This window comes from Rhinichthys klamathensis, unplaced genomic scaffold (assembly GCF_029890125.1).
Source record: "Rhinichthys klamathensis goyatoka isolate OS25496 unplaced genomic scaffold, OSU_Roscu_1.1 h1tg000567l_1, whole genome shotgun sequence".
Lineage (NCBI taxonomy): Eukaryota > Metazoa > Chordata > Actinopteri > Cypriniformes > Leuciscidae > Rhinichthys > Rhinichthys klamathensis.
Genome location: NW_026607033.1, coordinates 276,505 through 288,631, shown reverse-complemented (window position 1 = coordinate 288,631; position 12,127 = coordinate 276,505). Strand labels below are relative to the sequence as shown.

At 37.0% G+C, this 12,127-nt stretch overlaps 2 protein-coding genes across 2 annotated transcripts in view; both read right to left on the bottom strand.

Moving 5' to 3' along the window:
* chsy1 (chondroitin sulfate synthase 1) overlaps positions 1 to 6,268 on the bottom strand; it is a 65,669-nt gene extending 59,401 nt beyond the window's left edge. The window contains exons 1-2 of the mRNA XM_056239568.1: positions 5,567 to 6,268; positions 1,596 to 2,091 (exon numbers count right to left, since the gene is read on the bottom strand). Of these exons, the coding sequence (XP_056095543.1) occupies positions 1,596 to 2,091; positions 5,567 to 5,877 (807 nt within the window). The 5' untranslated portion in view covers positions 5,878 to 6,268. The remainder of the gene's footprint in view (positions 1 to 1,595; positions 2,092 to 5,566) is intronic.
* A 1,170-nt stretch (positions 6,269 to 7,438) lies between these two features.
* selenos (selenoprotein S) lies at positions 7,439 to 12,127 on the bottom strand. The gene is made up of 6 exons (XM_056239571.1): positions 11,911 to 12,127; positions 10,797 to 10,928; positions 10,597 to 10,703; positions 10,259 to 10,348; positions 10,111 to 10,183; positions 7,439 to 8,372 (listed from the first exon to the last, which is right to left on the bottom strand). Exons 1-6 carry the CDS (start codon positions 11,987 to 11,989, stop codon positions 8,284 to 8,286), a joined length of 570 nt encoding a protein of 189 aa, XP_056095546.1. The 5' UTR covers positions 11,990 to 12,127; the 3' UTR covers positions 7,439 to 8,283.

Sequence of the window (12,127 nt, the reverse complement as noted above, 5' to 3'; positions counted from 1 at the left end):
CATCTATAAAAAAGAAAAAAAGAAAAAAAGAAGGAAATCTAGATTAACAGCACAGAAAGATCAATACTCTTCTATAGTTTTCTTTTCCCATTGCAAACACCTGAAGTTGTAGATGGAGGAACATGCCTAGGTCACATTTCACCCCAAAATCAAATCATATTTTTGCCTGATAAAGACTATTTTAGGACCATAACGTTTTGCATTGTAAAAATGATTCATGAAAATTAAGCACATTTTCCTCCTCAAATTAGTTACCTCATTAACACATCTGGATCTTTCCCTTTCTTATTTGCAATAGGCTAGTTATTTTGAATACATTTTCAATACTGCAGCATTACAGTATTATTTACTTTAGTACTCTTTGAGATTTTTTTTTACATTAGGATGAAGATAATTGGCAGTGGAAAAGGTTCTTAATTTGTATGAAAATAATTTTATAATGTATTTTGTCAATTTAAGAAAAAAAAATATACATTTATATGGATTTATATAAGGATCCATTTGTTAACTACATTAGTTCAAAATAAATAAACTAACAATAAAATATACTTCTAAAGCATTTATTAATCTTAATTTCAACATTTACAATTACACCGTTAAAATTGAAGGTTGTATTTGTAAAAAAAATATTATTTAAATGGACCTGAGCTAACGATGAACAGCTCAATTTTTAATAACTAATGTTAAAACAGGAAAGTAATAATCATGAAGAAATATTGCAATTACAAAAGAAACTCAAAAGGAAAGCATCCATAAAATTTACAGTAATGAGAAATAGAAAAATCTGCTTAAAAGTCATGAAAACGATGCAAAAAATGTAATGGTCCTAAAAATGGTCCTGCATCCCCTTTATGCAATTAAAGAAAATGTATAGTTTTTTGTGAAATATGACAGACATGTTCTCTTGACAGGTTGCATTAGATTCACCTGGATGCAAATGGCCCGTCTTTTTATAAAGTAGTTCTCAGCTACTCAGTCTGCTCACAAGAAGAAAAGGGGAGAATGTGGCCATAACAGTATGAGGATGATGAACTTCATCCATTGGAGAGACGATGACTCACCTCTCCACGGTCAGAGGTCACCCTTTCAAAAAGTCAGTGTCCAAACTCCAAAGCTCCATTTCCTATGAGTCACCCCCCATAACGGCTTTGATAAAATAGCTGATCTAGAACAATGATAAGAGACAGGCTATGTTCCCGTTTGAACACATTCCACTATTGTCCAGCTCTCTCTGTAATACCTGGCCAGGTATATCACCAATATCCTTTGAAGGATCAAAGCCTGCCTGGGAGTTTTGATGGTGAAAAAAAGAACGCAGCCCTTTTCTGCTTCGCTCTAACCTATAATTTTCAGTACCCGAAAATTGCAGCTCTGAGAGTTCAATGAAGAGTCTAATTTTCGAACAATATGCATTATAAACCTCGAGCCTGAGCTGCAGGAAATATAGGACACTAATAATTATGCAAAGGGTGCGCTGCTCTATCTTGGTCATGTGATCACAATGGTTTGGCCCTGTAATTATGCACACACAAAAAAAAAAAAACCTTTTCCAGGTGTATTGTACGTTATGCCCCACAAACTTCATCTCATCTTACCTCATAGGACCAGACGCACTGCACCCCGGCGAAGCGGCGCACGCAGCGGCCCACCTCCACGTCCTCATGGGTGGTGTACATCTCCTGCAGGCACTGGCGGATGTGGGGCACCATCCTGCGCAGCACCTCACGGCTCATGATGACGCCAGGGCCGCCCATGCAGAAGTTCTCCCCCGGTTCCAAGGCCAGCTTGCCCAGTTCGTCGCGGGCGCCCATGCCCGTCTGGCCAAGAAAGATGGCTTCGCTGCTGTTCAGACTCCTCAGAAAGCTCTCCAGCTTCTCACTTTTGATGTAGACGTCGTCGTCGGCTCGCATGAACCACTCGAACTGGTCCAGGTAGTGGTCATGCATGTACTTGAGCATCATGAAGGACTTTTTCTGAGGAGGGTACGAGTCGTCCACGTTCTGCAGAGCCACAATGGGGATTGGGATCGTCGTGTCAGAACCCTCGCTGGAGAAAAACTCCACTTTGCCGGGAACAGACTTGGCCCAGGTCCTACATAACACACAAAAAAATGAGAAATATGTTCAAAATTAATGATCGATCGATCAATAAATTGGCCTAGGGGTGGGCGGTTTGACCAAAACCTTACATCATGTTAACAGTAGGGGTGTAACGATATTTGAACCGAACCGAAAAACCGCGATACACCACTCACGATATGTATCGCGATACTCTCATGGCGAACCGAACACGCCCCGCCCCCTGCGGCCCCGCCCAGCCCCGGCTGATTGCACCTCATGTGTTATGTGTACACAACGAATACAGGGGTGTTGCCTTATTGCTGTTGTTTATTTCAGAAATTTTGTTAACAAATTCTCACATCATCATTAAATTATCAGGAATGTGATCAAGAATAAAAAATTGATTTCCCTATTTAACATGGCTAAACATTAAACAACAACAACAGTAAATATTATTATTTTAAAATTTTATGAATTTTCAAATAATAAAAATAAAACAAATCAATAATAATATAACAATAATATTATGTACCGTAAAATCAAACAAGTGTTTAGTATTATTATTGATCATAACAATGTTAAATTACAATAGTAATATTTATGGCTGTCTTCATTTCTTTGCTGTTAAACGTTCAACTAGGGCTTTTATTTTTGGGAGAAAACCATAAGGAAACCTCAAAGCTTTGTTGACATCAGATTTATAAACAATTCTAATTGCAATTTTGTGAACACTGTTGGTGCATGTTGTGGTTTCAAATGCACGTTATCAAACTCACACGACCAAACTCAGCGCTTGCAGAGAGCAGCACTTACTTCCGAAGTCCGAACCGAGCCGCTCCGAGACACGGAAAACCCTGAATCTTGAGCTGCTCGTGTGTAAATGAACACAGTGCCGCGCATCATTTTGAGATTTACATGGTTCACTTGGGTCATATTAGGTAGAAAAATACATAGTATTTTTTTCATAATATACTATGTACTATGTATTATGAAATTAGATTTCATCATACATAGTATTTTTCATAGGTTGGAAAATATGGGGGGGGGGGGGGGGGGTCACATTCCTGATTATGTACTGTATGTATTGGTATTGATCATTTAAAAAAAAAAAAAACTTGGTTTAGCAGAATATTGACATGAGCACCTGAAGACTTGAGTAAAAATAATGCCTCGAGTTATAATCAGAATGACGAAAAGATTGAGCAAGGAACAGCGTTAGGATGATTCAGATGGTTTTAAAACAAAAAGTCCCAAGCTGATTAACTATAAACATGTAAAAACGAAAACAGATCAACAAAATGCAGCACTCAACAAGCATAAAATGCCAAAAGCTTCATTCTGCCATGACCCTGAAGTGTAGGAGGACGCTTGCAGCAACTAAATCAGTTCAGCAGAGCTTCAGAGATGCACTTAATTTAATATTGCAACATTCCTGTCCAGACACTCAAGCACGAGTCTCTAAAATACACTTGTGTCCCGCATGTCAGCACGTGGAAAGGCTGCACTGTTTTTGTTCAGATAATATCCCCTCTTCTTGCCAACATCTAATTTTACCAAAACCCTGCTTCCTGTTCTCTGCAACTAAAGAAGGGGAATCCAAAGATACTCATGTTAACCTTTTGCACACTTCTGCAGTGAAGAAGACATGGGCTGCATCCGAAATCGCATACTTCCCTACTAGGCCTATATAGTAGGCGAAAAACCGCATGTGACAAAAGTAGTATGTCCGAATTCATAGTAGGCAGGTGATAATGACAACATGCCGAATGCAGTACGTCCAGATTACATTCATACTATAGAACATACTTTTTTAGAGATTGTGAAGTAACTACTTTTTCAAAATAACAACTACTCAAGTCAAGAGAGCGATTTGCGCTTTCGGACACAGCCGAATGTCAGTCTGACATTCACCACTGAAACCTGGAGAAAGAGCCAGCCAGGCTCTGCTTTGATAGACAACCTTTTTCATTTACTTGCACGAAATAATTATTCAGCAATCTAGCTTGCATATGCAAATCAAATAAAGCAATTAAATAATTGAGATTGCAGACCAGGGGAAATAATAGTTTAGCAATCCTTTGAGAACACATTCTCTAGATTCTAGACTCTAGATCTTCAAATTGCTCCTGTGCAGAACTATAAGGAATTAATTGTAGGAAATACAGCAACATGAGAGTCCGCCATTGTAAATACATCAGTGATGCTCTGGCTTTTCCACCAAGGCAATTCACCCCAAAAAACCTGGCAAGGAAATACTGCTGATTAAACGTATGACATAAATGCTTGCTTCAGCACAACTCTGTCCTCTCCATCCTTACACAAATTACCATGGTAACATAGTCTCCGCCAAAGTACCATACAAATACTATTCCTAAAATAATAATGTGGTATTAGCCAAAAGTGCCATTTAAAAATGAGAGGCAGATACTGACCATGGTGATTCTTCATATATGACTGCGTTTAATAACCTATAAAACCCCACAAGCGGAACTAATAAACGATTCAGCATAACCCTGTTTTCTCACTCCTGCATCCTTACTATGATTTACCATGGTAATCGCAGTCTCCACCAAAATACCATAGACTTTTTAATTAATTTTCTTGATACAGCAAAACTGTGGTAAAAGGTTATTTGGCAGAAGTGTCATCAAAAATAAGAGAAAGAGTCTGAAGGCTTTTACATTGTTTGAAGAAGATCCCGTATTAGTTATTCTGATTATTATATTCTTTGTACATTCATGTTTTAATATAATGTTGATTAGACAACTGAAATAAAGCATAACTCTGGCCTCTCTCCATCCAACTGTTGTCTCGACCAAAACAGCAGAGAATTATTGGGTTACACTTTACTTTAAGGTGTCCCTGTTACAGTGTATACATTTAAGTACTGAGTAATTAATTAACTACATGTACCTACTATGGGGTTAGGATTTGGTTTAGGGTTAGTTAGTTAGTTAGTTAGTTAGTTAGTTGCATGTAATTGTGCACAATTTAAAGTTAATACTACAGTAACTACATGTATCGTGTAAAAAGGACACAGTAAAATAAAGTGTTACCAATTATTGTTACTATTTAACTTACACTTCCGCGTAAACTACGGTTATCATGCAAGTGAATGTATTACATGTAACTCCCATCCGCCCCAAATAGTATTTCCCAAATATATGACGTAAAATATATGATATAAATATATTGTTGAAGAAGATCCCGTATTACTACGGTTATCGTGGTGATTTATCGTACGTGACGACCCCTCAAAAACCAATGACTTATAGCTGAGATAAAATAGCTCCAGCATAACCCTGACCTCTCTCTATCCTTACCGTAATTTACTCTGGTAACCAGTCGAAAAATACCATAAAATTATCGCTACTACTACTAACGTTACTACAATAAAGGGCAATAAATGTAACAAGCACGGTTTCTGCACTGTCGTAACTATGCTGTATTTGGGCGGGAACTACAGTTACCATGGTGATTCTTCGTAAGTGGACGCGATGAATTACCTATAAGCTGCCACGGCGCGGTTGTTCAGGTACTTCTGCGCGGTCATGACGCCCACGAACAGGAAACTGTTGGACTGGGGCACCACGGGCTTCTCCGTGTTGGGCATCAGCACCCCTCCATACTCCTTCTTCATCATCATCATCATCCCTCCTCCACCTCCGCAGCCGCCCGTGCCACCGCTCGCCCGCCGCTTGTGACCCGCTTTCTTCAGCTCAGTGGCCCGGGGCAGGATGAGCCTGGACGCCAGTGTGAACCCAACTACCAGACCCAGCAACACACTGAACCACGATCTGCGACTTCTGCCTGCCATTTCAGCTTCTACTCAAACCTCCGGATCAGTCAGGGCTTTTATTTCTTTACGCCTTCGTTTTATTTTAAACGCCAGCCGCTGCTGCAGTCCCGTCCAGAACACTGGGTTTGGGTCCGAGCATGATCGCCGCTGATCACCGTTCACTGCCGATGTGTACGTTGCAGCGCTCCAGTCCGCATATATCACCAGCCACTGCCATCTAATCGCCAGCTATCCGCTCCATGCGAGCCATGATCGGATTCGTGAAGGTATTTCCGTCGTTTCGAGCTTGAATCGTTGATAAGTCAGGGGAAATTAACGGTCTGCTGTCTAAAGTGCGGCTGCATCCTCGTTCTCGCGACTATCTCGCCATTGTGAGTGAGCGCGAGTGCTTGAAACGCGTCTCTGCGGCGACGCGGCTTAACTGTTAAGGGTTTTTGACACGCTGGAGGCGCCGTAGCTCGTTCCTGATTGGCTGAGGACAGTTATCTGATGACGTTTCATGCATGGGAAAAGCGTTACATCCTTTTTCTCGTGTATTGTTCTTTTTAAAGATTCACCATTAAACTGTGTTTATTGTAATGGAGACAAACGTTTTACAATCGAAATTTATTTGATAAATCGTTAATTTTGTACCGACATATTATGTATTTATTAAATGTCAATTTTCTAACCAGAAGCCAGTTTTCGATGTTTTCCTTGTAGAATTATAGAAGTACTTTAAAATAGATTTAAGTCAGAATAACAACATTAATAAAGAATTGTACATAAAAAACAGGCTACAAAACCGGATGAAAGAAAAGCTATTGTATCATTCCTGGAATTATTGAGTCTTAAGTGCAACCTAGCTCCTGCTTCTTCAATTTTATGTATATTTCACTTACAGCCAACAAAATAAATGTGACAAATTTATGATAAATAATGACAAATCTAGCATTCACTTCGTGATGAATTTGTGACGCTTAATATAATGTTTCACACCATAATACTATTTGGATACTGCATGTTGCAATAAAATAAGTTTAAAAACGTTGTGTCAAGTATATTATATATTTTGAATTCAATGTGTTAGTTAGTTATATATTTATATTTCTTATTTAATAGTCAAATTTCATATTATGATTTCCTGTAATATAAGGAATATATCTCTAATTTTATAAAGATTCCTTCCTTCCATAACTGACCAAACCACGTGCTAATCTCGCCACCTAGTGGACAAAGTGTGACCTCGCGGGATTACAATTTGCAATTCAGTCGCGTCCTTTCTTTTCTGCTGCGTATTTTCCCGTCTCAACTATTTTTTATCTCAATATCATAACTAACTGGACATAAGGGGTGAATTTGAATAATCTCACAACGATGCGTGTTGTTTTTCTGCCAGGTCCCAATTTTCGAACTAACTTCTAACATTAAATACTCTAATCACAATGTTTAACACACACAAAAAAATCTCTTAAGTGTTTGACTTTCCTGTGTCCTGAAAATAACTTTTCAACCTGTTAAAAAGTGTAAATTGTACTTTGATGGCCCTGAAACAGGATAAAACGTGGCATTTGTTGTCCTGATAAATAAGACATAGACAAACGTTAAATATGCATTTTAATTCTGAAAAGCTCACAATGACTGACACGTCATTCCTAAACAAATGCTTTCGAAAACACCAAAGACCACACACCACGTAGGCTGCTATTTAACATCACTAACAACTGCATTGATGGATCTGTCATAAAACGGTAATTCCTAATTTTATAACAGAATACAACCACTTCAAATGATATAAATGTAGCACTTTGCATTTTTATTTACTCTCTCTAGGTGTTCATTAGCACAGCCTTTATAAGTGTAAAAGCTAAAAACAGGAACACGTTTCATTACTGAAAATCATCAGCCTGCCCCAGGAGTATTAATACCTTTGATGAGGAGGCGTCATTAGAAGCTGTCAATCAGACAAATAGGCAATAGTTTCTTAATCATAATGTGCAATTCAAGAAAAAGAAAAAAGTGTTCAAATACGTTTATCTTTTGACAAGTAAAAAAAAAAAAAAAAATCTAAAATCTGTCCTTTTCGACTCACCCTGATGTCATTCTGACTGCAAATGCTGTTATTGTGAAACACAAAAAAAATGACAATCATCATGCAGCTTTCAATTTAACCAGTGCACTAGATTCAAAATCATCTGAATTCATAAGATAGAACTGATCGATTTTTTAAAAAAAATAACAGCATGCAGGATTGGAACGGCATGAGGGTGAGAACAAAAGTTAGACAATGTAACCTGTCACCAGAAAAAAGTGTTTATGAAGATCCTTAATAACCATCTTTGCTATTGTCCTATGATGAGTGCTGACAGCCTTATTCAGTTATTGTTTATGTGTTCCTATGGGGGAGGGTCAAAGGGTCAGAGGTTACTCTGACGACCTTTAACCTCATCCACCAGCAGACGGCCCTCTCCTGCCGGGTCTCCAGGCGCACGTTCCTCCTCCTCCTCCTCCATCTCCAGACAAAGGACTGTACCCTACCATACAAACAGACAGCAAATCATATAAACAACAACATGAATAACAAGACACTGACAGTTCTTGAGTCTCAACCAGGATAATGGGCTTAATGATGAACGTTGCATGAACAAACGGAAAAACAGGTCGCATCGCATCCGCTTGTCAGAGAAAGTGTTAACAACAGTATGAACTGACGGCCAGTGTTGGGGGTAGCGCATTACAAATAACGGGAGTCATGTATAATCAGATTACCCGTTTCATGTAACGAGTAATGCATTACTTTTAAATTTTCAACAAAATAAGTAACACAAGTTACTTTGCTTTCCCATTTATAGACTGACGGCTCTTCTGTCCCCATGTTGAGAGTCTCTATCCGTTGAGCGTACATCAGTTGTACATTCGTTATTGCGGTGCATTATGGGATTGAATACGTGCACTCTATAAAATTCATTATGGTTTCGGACACCACTACAAATGTCTGTCCCCTCAAATAATGCCCTATCTAAGGGTATGGGGGCGATTTCGGACACAGCCTAAGAGTAGTGATCTTTCTTCTTCTTCATCCTATTGCTCTCCAATCTAGAATGGCAGCACAGCTGAAATGTTTGTTCGAGCTGTGCCCTCAACTGTATGAATTTGCCTTCAGCCTGAGGCTTATTCATATCACTTCTGTGAAACGTCCTTTACATTTGCCAAAAATAGAACCTTTGGTTGTTGTTGTTGTTGTTGTTGTTAAAAAACAAAACAAGCAAGCCCAGCCCAGATGAAAAAAGTAATGCAAAAGTAATGTAACATTACTTTTCAAAAAAGTAACTAAGTAACTTAATTTGTTACTTTTAAGGGAGTAACACAATATTGTAATGCATTACTTTTAAAAGTAACTTTCCCCAACACTGATGACAGCGATATATATGGACTTTAAGATAATGCTCCTTACAAGGCATAATGAGTAAAACAGCTATATATTTAGCAAAGCACATAGAAGAAAAAAAAAATAATATATATATATATATATATACTGTATATATATATATACACACACACTCAGTATATAGTAAAATAATTTGGTTTATTTTTCATAATTTAACTTAATTTGTATAACAATGCAAAGTAAAGAAATATACAGTCAAAATAAAGTCGCAAAAATACTTTTGAACAACAATATAATAATGTCTAATGTCACCAGGGTGAGTAAATTATGACTTAATTTTCATTTTAGGGTAATAGTAACTATCCCCTTAATGTCTAAATATAATTGCAATATTGATTACCTGGATAATTTCCCCTGTGAAATCTTGGTCTATTCTGAAAATGGGTTAATTTTTTGGGTTAGTGCACTCAAAAAAAAAAAAAACATTCTGTATGCACTTTCTGAAAGTATGTTAATTAGTCTGATTGAACATTGTTGTTAGTATCGGTAACAACTTAACTTAATAACATAATATTACACTATGAAACATTCAAATTGTCATGAAGCTTATAAACATTTACTTATTTTAAGAAATGTTTAAAACTACAAATGTTCAAAATGAGTTGATTAGTCCATGTTTAAGGAAATAAACGAATAAAACTTATAATAATAATAATTTACAAAGTACATGTAAAAAAAAAGTGGAAAATAAAGCACATTTACTTTACTTTTAATTTTTTACTGTATTTTATTCCATTTAGTATTTAAGACCCAAAATGTTTAAATAGCGTAAAGTATTCTTTGAATCATAAGAGAACATGTGAAATTATGAATATGCTGCATACCACTGTTACGAAGGGGCTTTTTGTCTGTCCTTGGTCTCAGTGAGCTGGAGGAAGGGGCTTCTTCAGTGTTCTGCTGGAAAGAAGAAATAATATGTAAATGAACCATCTGACACCTGAGGCCTAGACAGATTCGTCCCAGAAGTCTTACCTGTGCAACTTTTGCATTTCCTTTATAACTCTTTCCTTCCTTCATACTTTCCCACATCTCGATTTTCTGTCTTCTCTTTTCCTCCTCAAGCTAAAGAGAACAGAAGAACCAGCATGAATATTGTATGATGATTTGTGTACATACATTTCTGAAATACATAACTTGGACACATTCACCTCTGATAACAGATCACTCTAAGTTGTCATGTAGACTTGCATTTTCTGTAAAGCTGCTTTGAAACAATATGTATTGTGAAAAGCGCTACACAAATAAATGTGAATTGAATACTGCAAACCGAATGTCCGTCCTGCCTGATCATGTCCCCACATGAGACTCACCCTCTGCTGCTTCTCTTTGAATTCTGCAGCTCTGGCGTCCTGCTCTTCTTGCATTTTGCGGCGCGACGCCTCCAGAGCCTCCTGGCGCTGCACCACAGATCCAGGGTCTGCACACACACACATACACACACACACTCTTAATACCTAAAATACTTTCAAGGCATTTCAGTTTCCATACAGCAGATAGTGTTGGTTCTGACCTTGGCTCACGACTGAGACAGACGAGCTCTGATTGTCTCTGGGTCTGTTCTTGCGGAGATGCTGGATGAGCAGATAGACTCCCATACACAGGAACACCAGATACCAGCCATATTCAGACAGGATCGAAGTAACTGTTGAAAAAAGATAAAGTTGACAGTGACATTCCAGACACTGCAAAGTTTATAAGCAGTTTCCGAAAACATGTTATGCAATATAATCGATCATTTGATTACTGTTAATAGTATCTATATACAACTTTAATATATAGCATAAACATTCTATTTCATTTTGAAACATTCAAAATACTCAAATGTCATGAAGCTTTTCTATTATATGAATAATATATATATTATTTTTAGGAATGGCAAAATTATAAATGTTCAAAACCATTAGTTGACATCTGTTTTTAAATAAATATAATAAAGAAAATAATAAAAGACATATCAATAATAATAATAGTAGTAGTCATCATCAGCTAATTATTTTTCATTTCTGTTAAACATTAAGAAGAATTATAAAACATTCAGACAGTTTGAAATCTGTGAAACTTTAATTATTATTCATGGACTTTACTATAAATACTACAAAATATATAATGTATACGTTTACACATAAACATTTATTTATACTTTAAAAATTCAAAGTATAAAATGTGCTTTATTTTCACGTCTGTATTTAAATTTCTATTGCATTTGATAAAATATCAAACGTCTTAAAGAATTACAACTTTCAAGCTAAACATTTCACAAAAAGAGGAATGTTATTTTATTTATCTGTTAAGCATTGTATGTTTGTTAAGTTAACGGCTTATTAAAACTCATATTAAAGCATAACTGATGCATCTTATTGACTTGTATACTATAGCCTATAAAATGTGACTAATCTTATTGACCTATATCGTTCTGTTCTAGTCCTTTCCTGATAAGATCCGCATCACTTCACTCCAAAATGTCAAATCGATGTTTCCATTAAGAGTCCTTTTATAACCCATAATCACAGATTCGATATCAGTCAAACGGACTACATATATTACACTCATGATAAATGATAACAGGTCAGTAAACGCCAATGAACTGAAGCTCCGGCTGTTTACATACATTCATGTTTACATACCAGATGACTGCAGGAAACTCAGATCCTGGTTTGGAGGAACATCTTCATTTTGGACATGCGCATCACCATCTGCCTCCATATTAAAACGCTTTAAAGATGTTTTGTGATTTTGGTACGAAAATATATAATAGTTACCACATATTTATTCCGTTCAATCCCACTCAAGCTACCCTGCTACAACACACCGACTCACTTCCGCAACCTAGACAGCCAATCA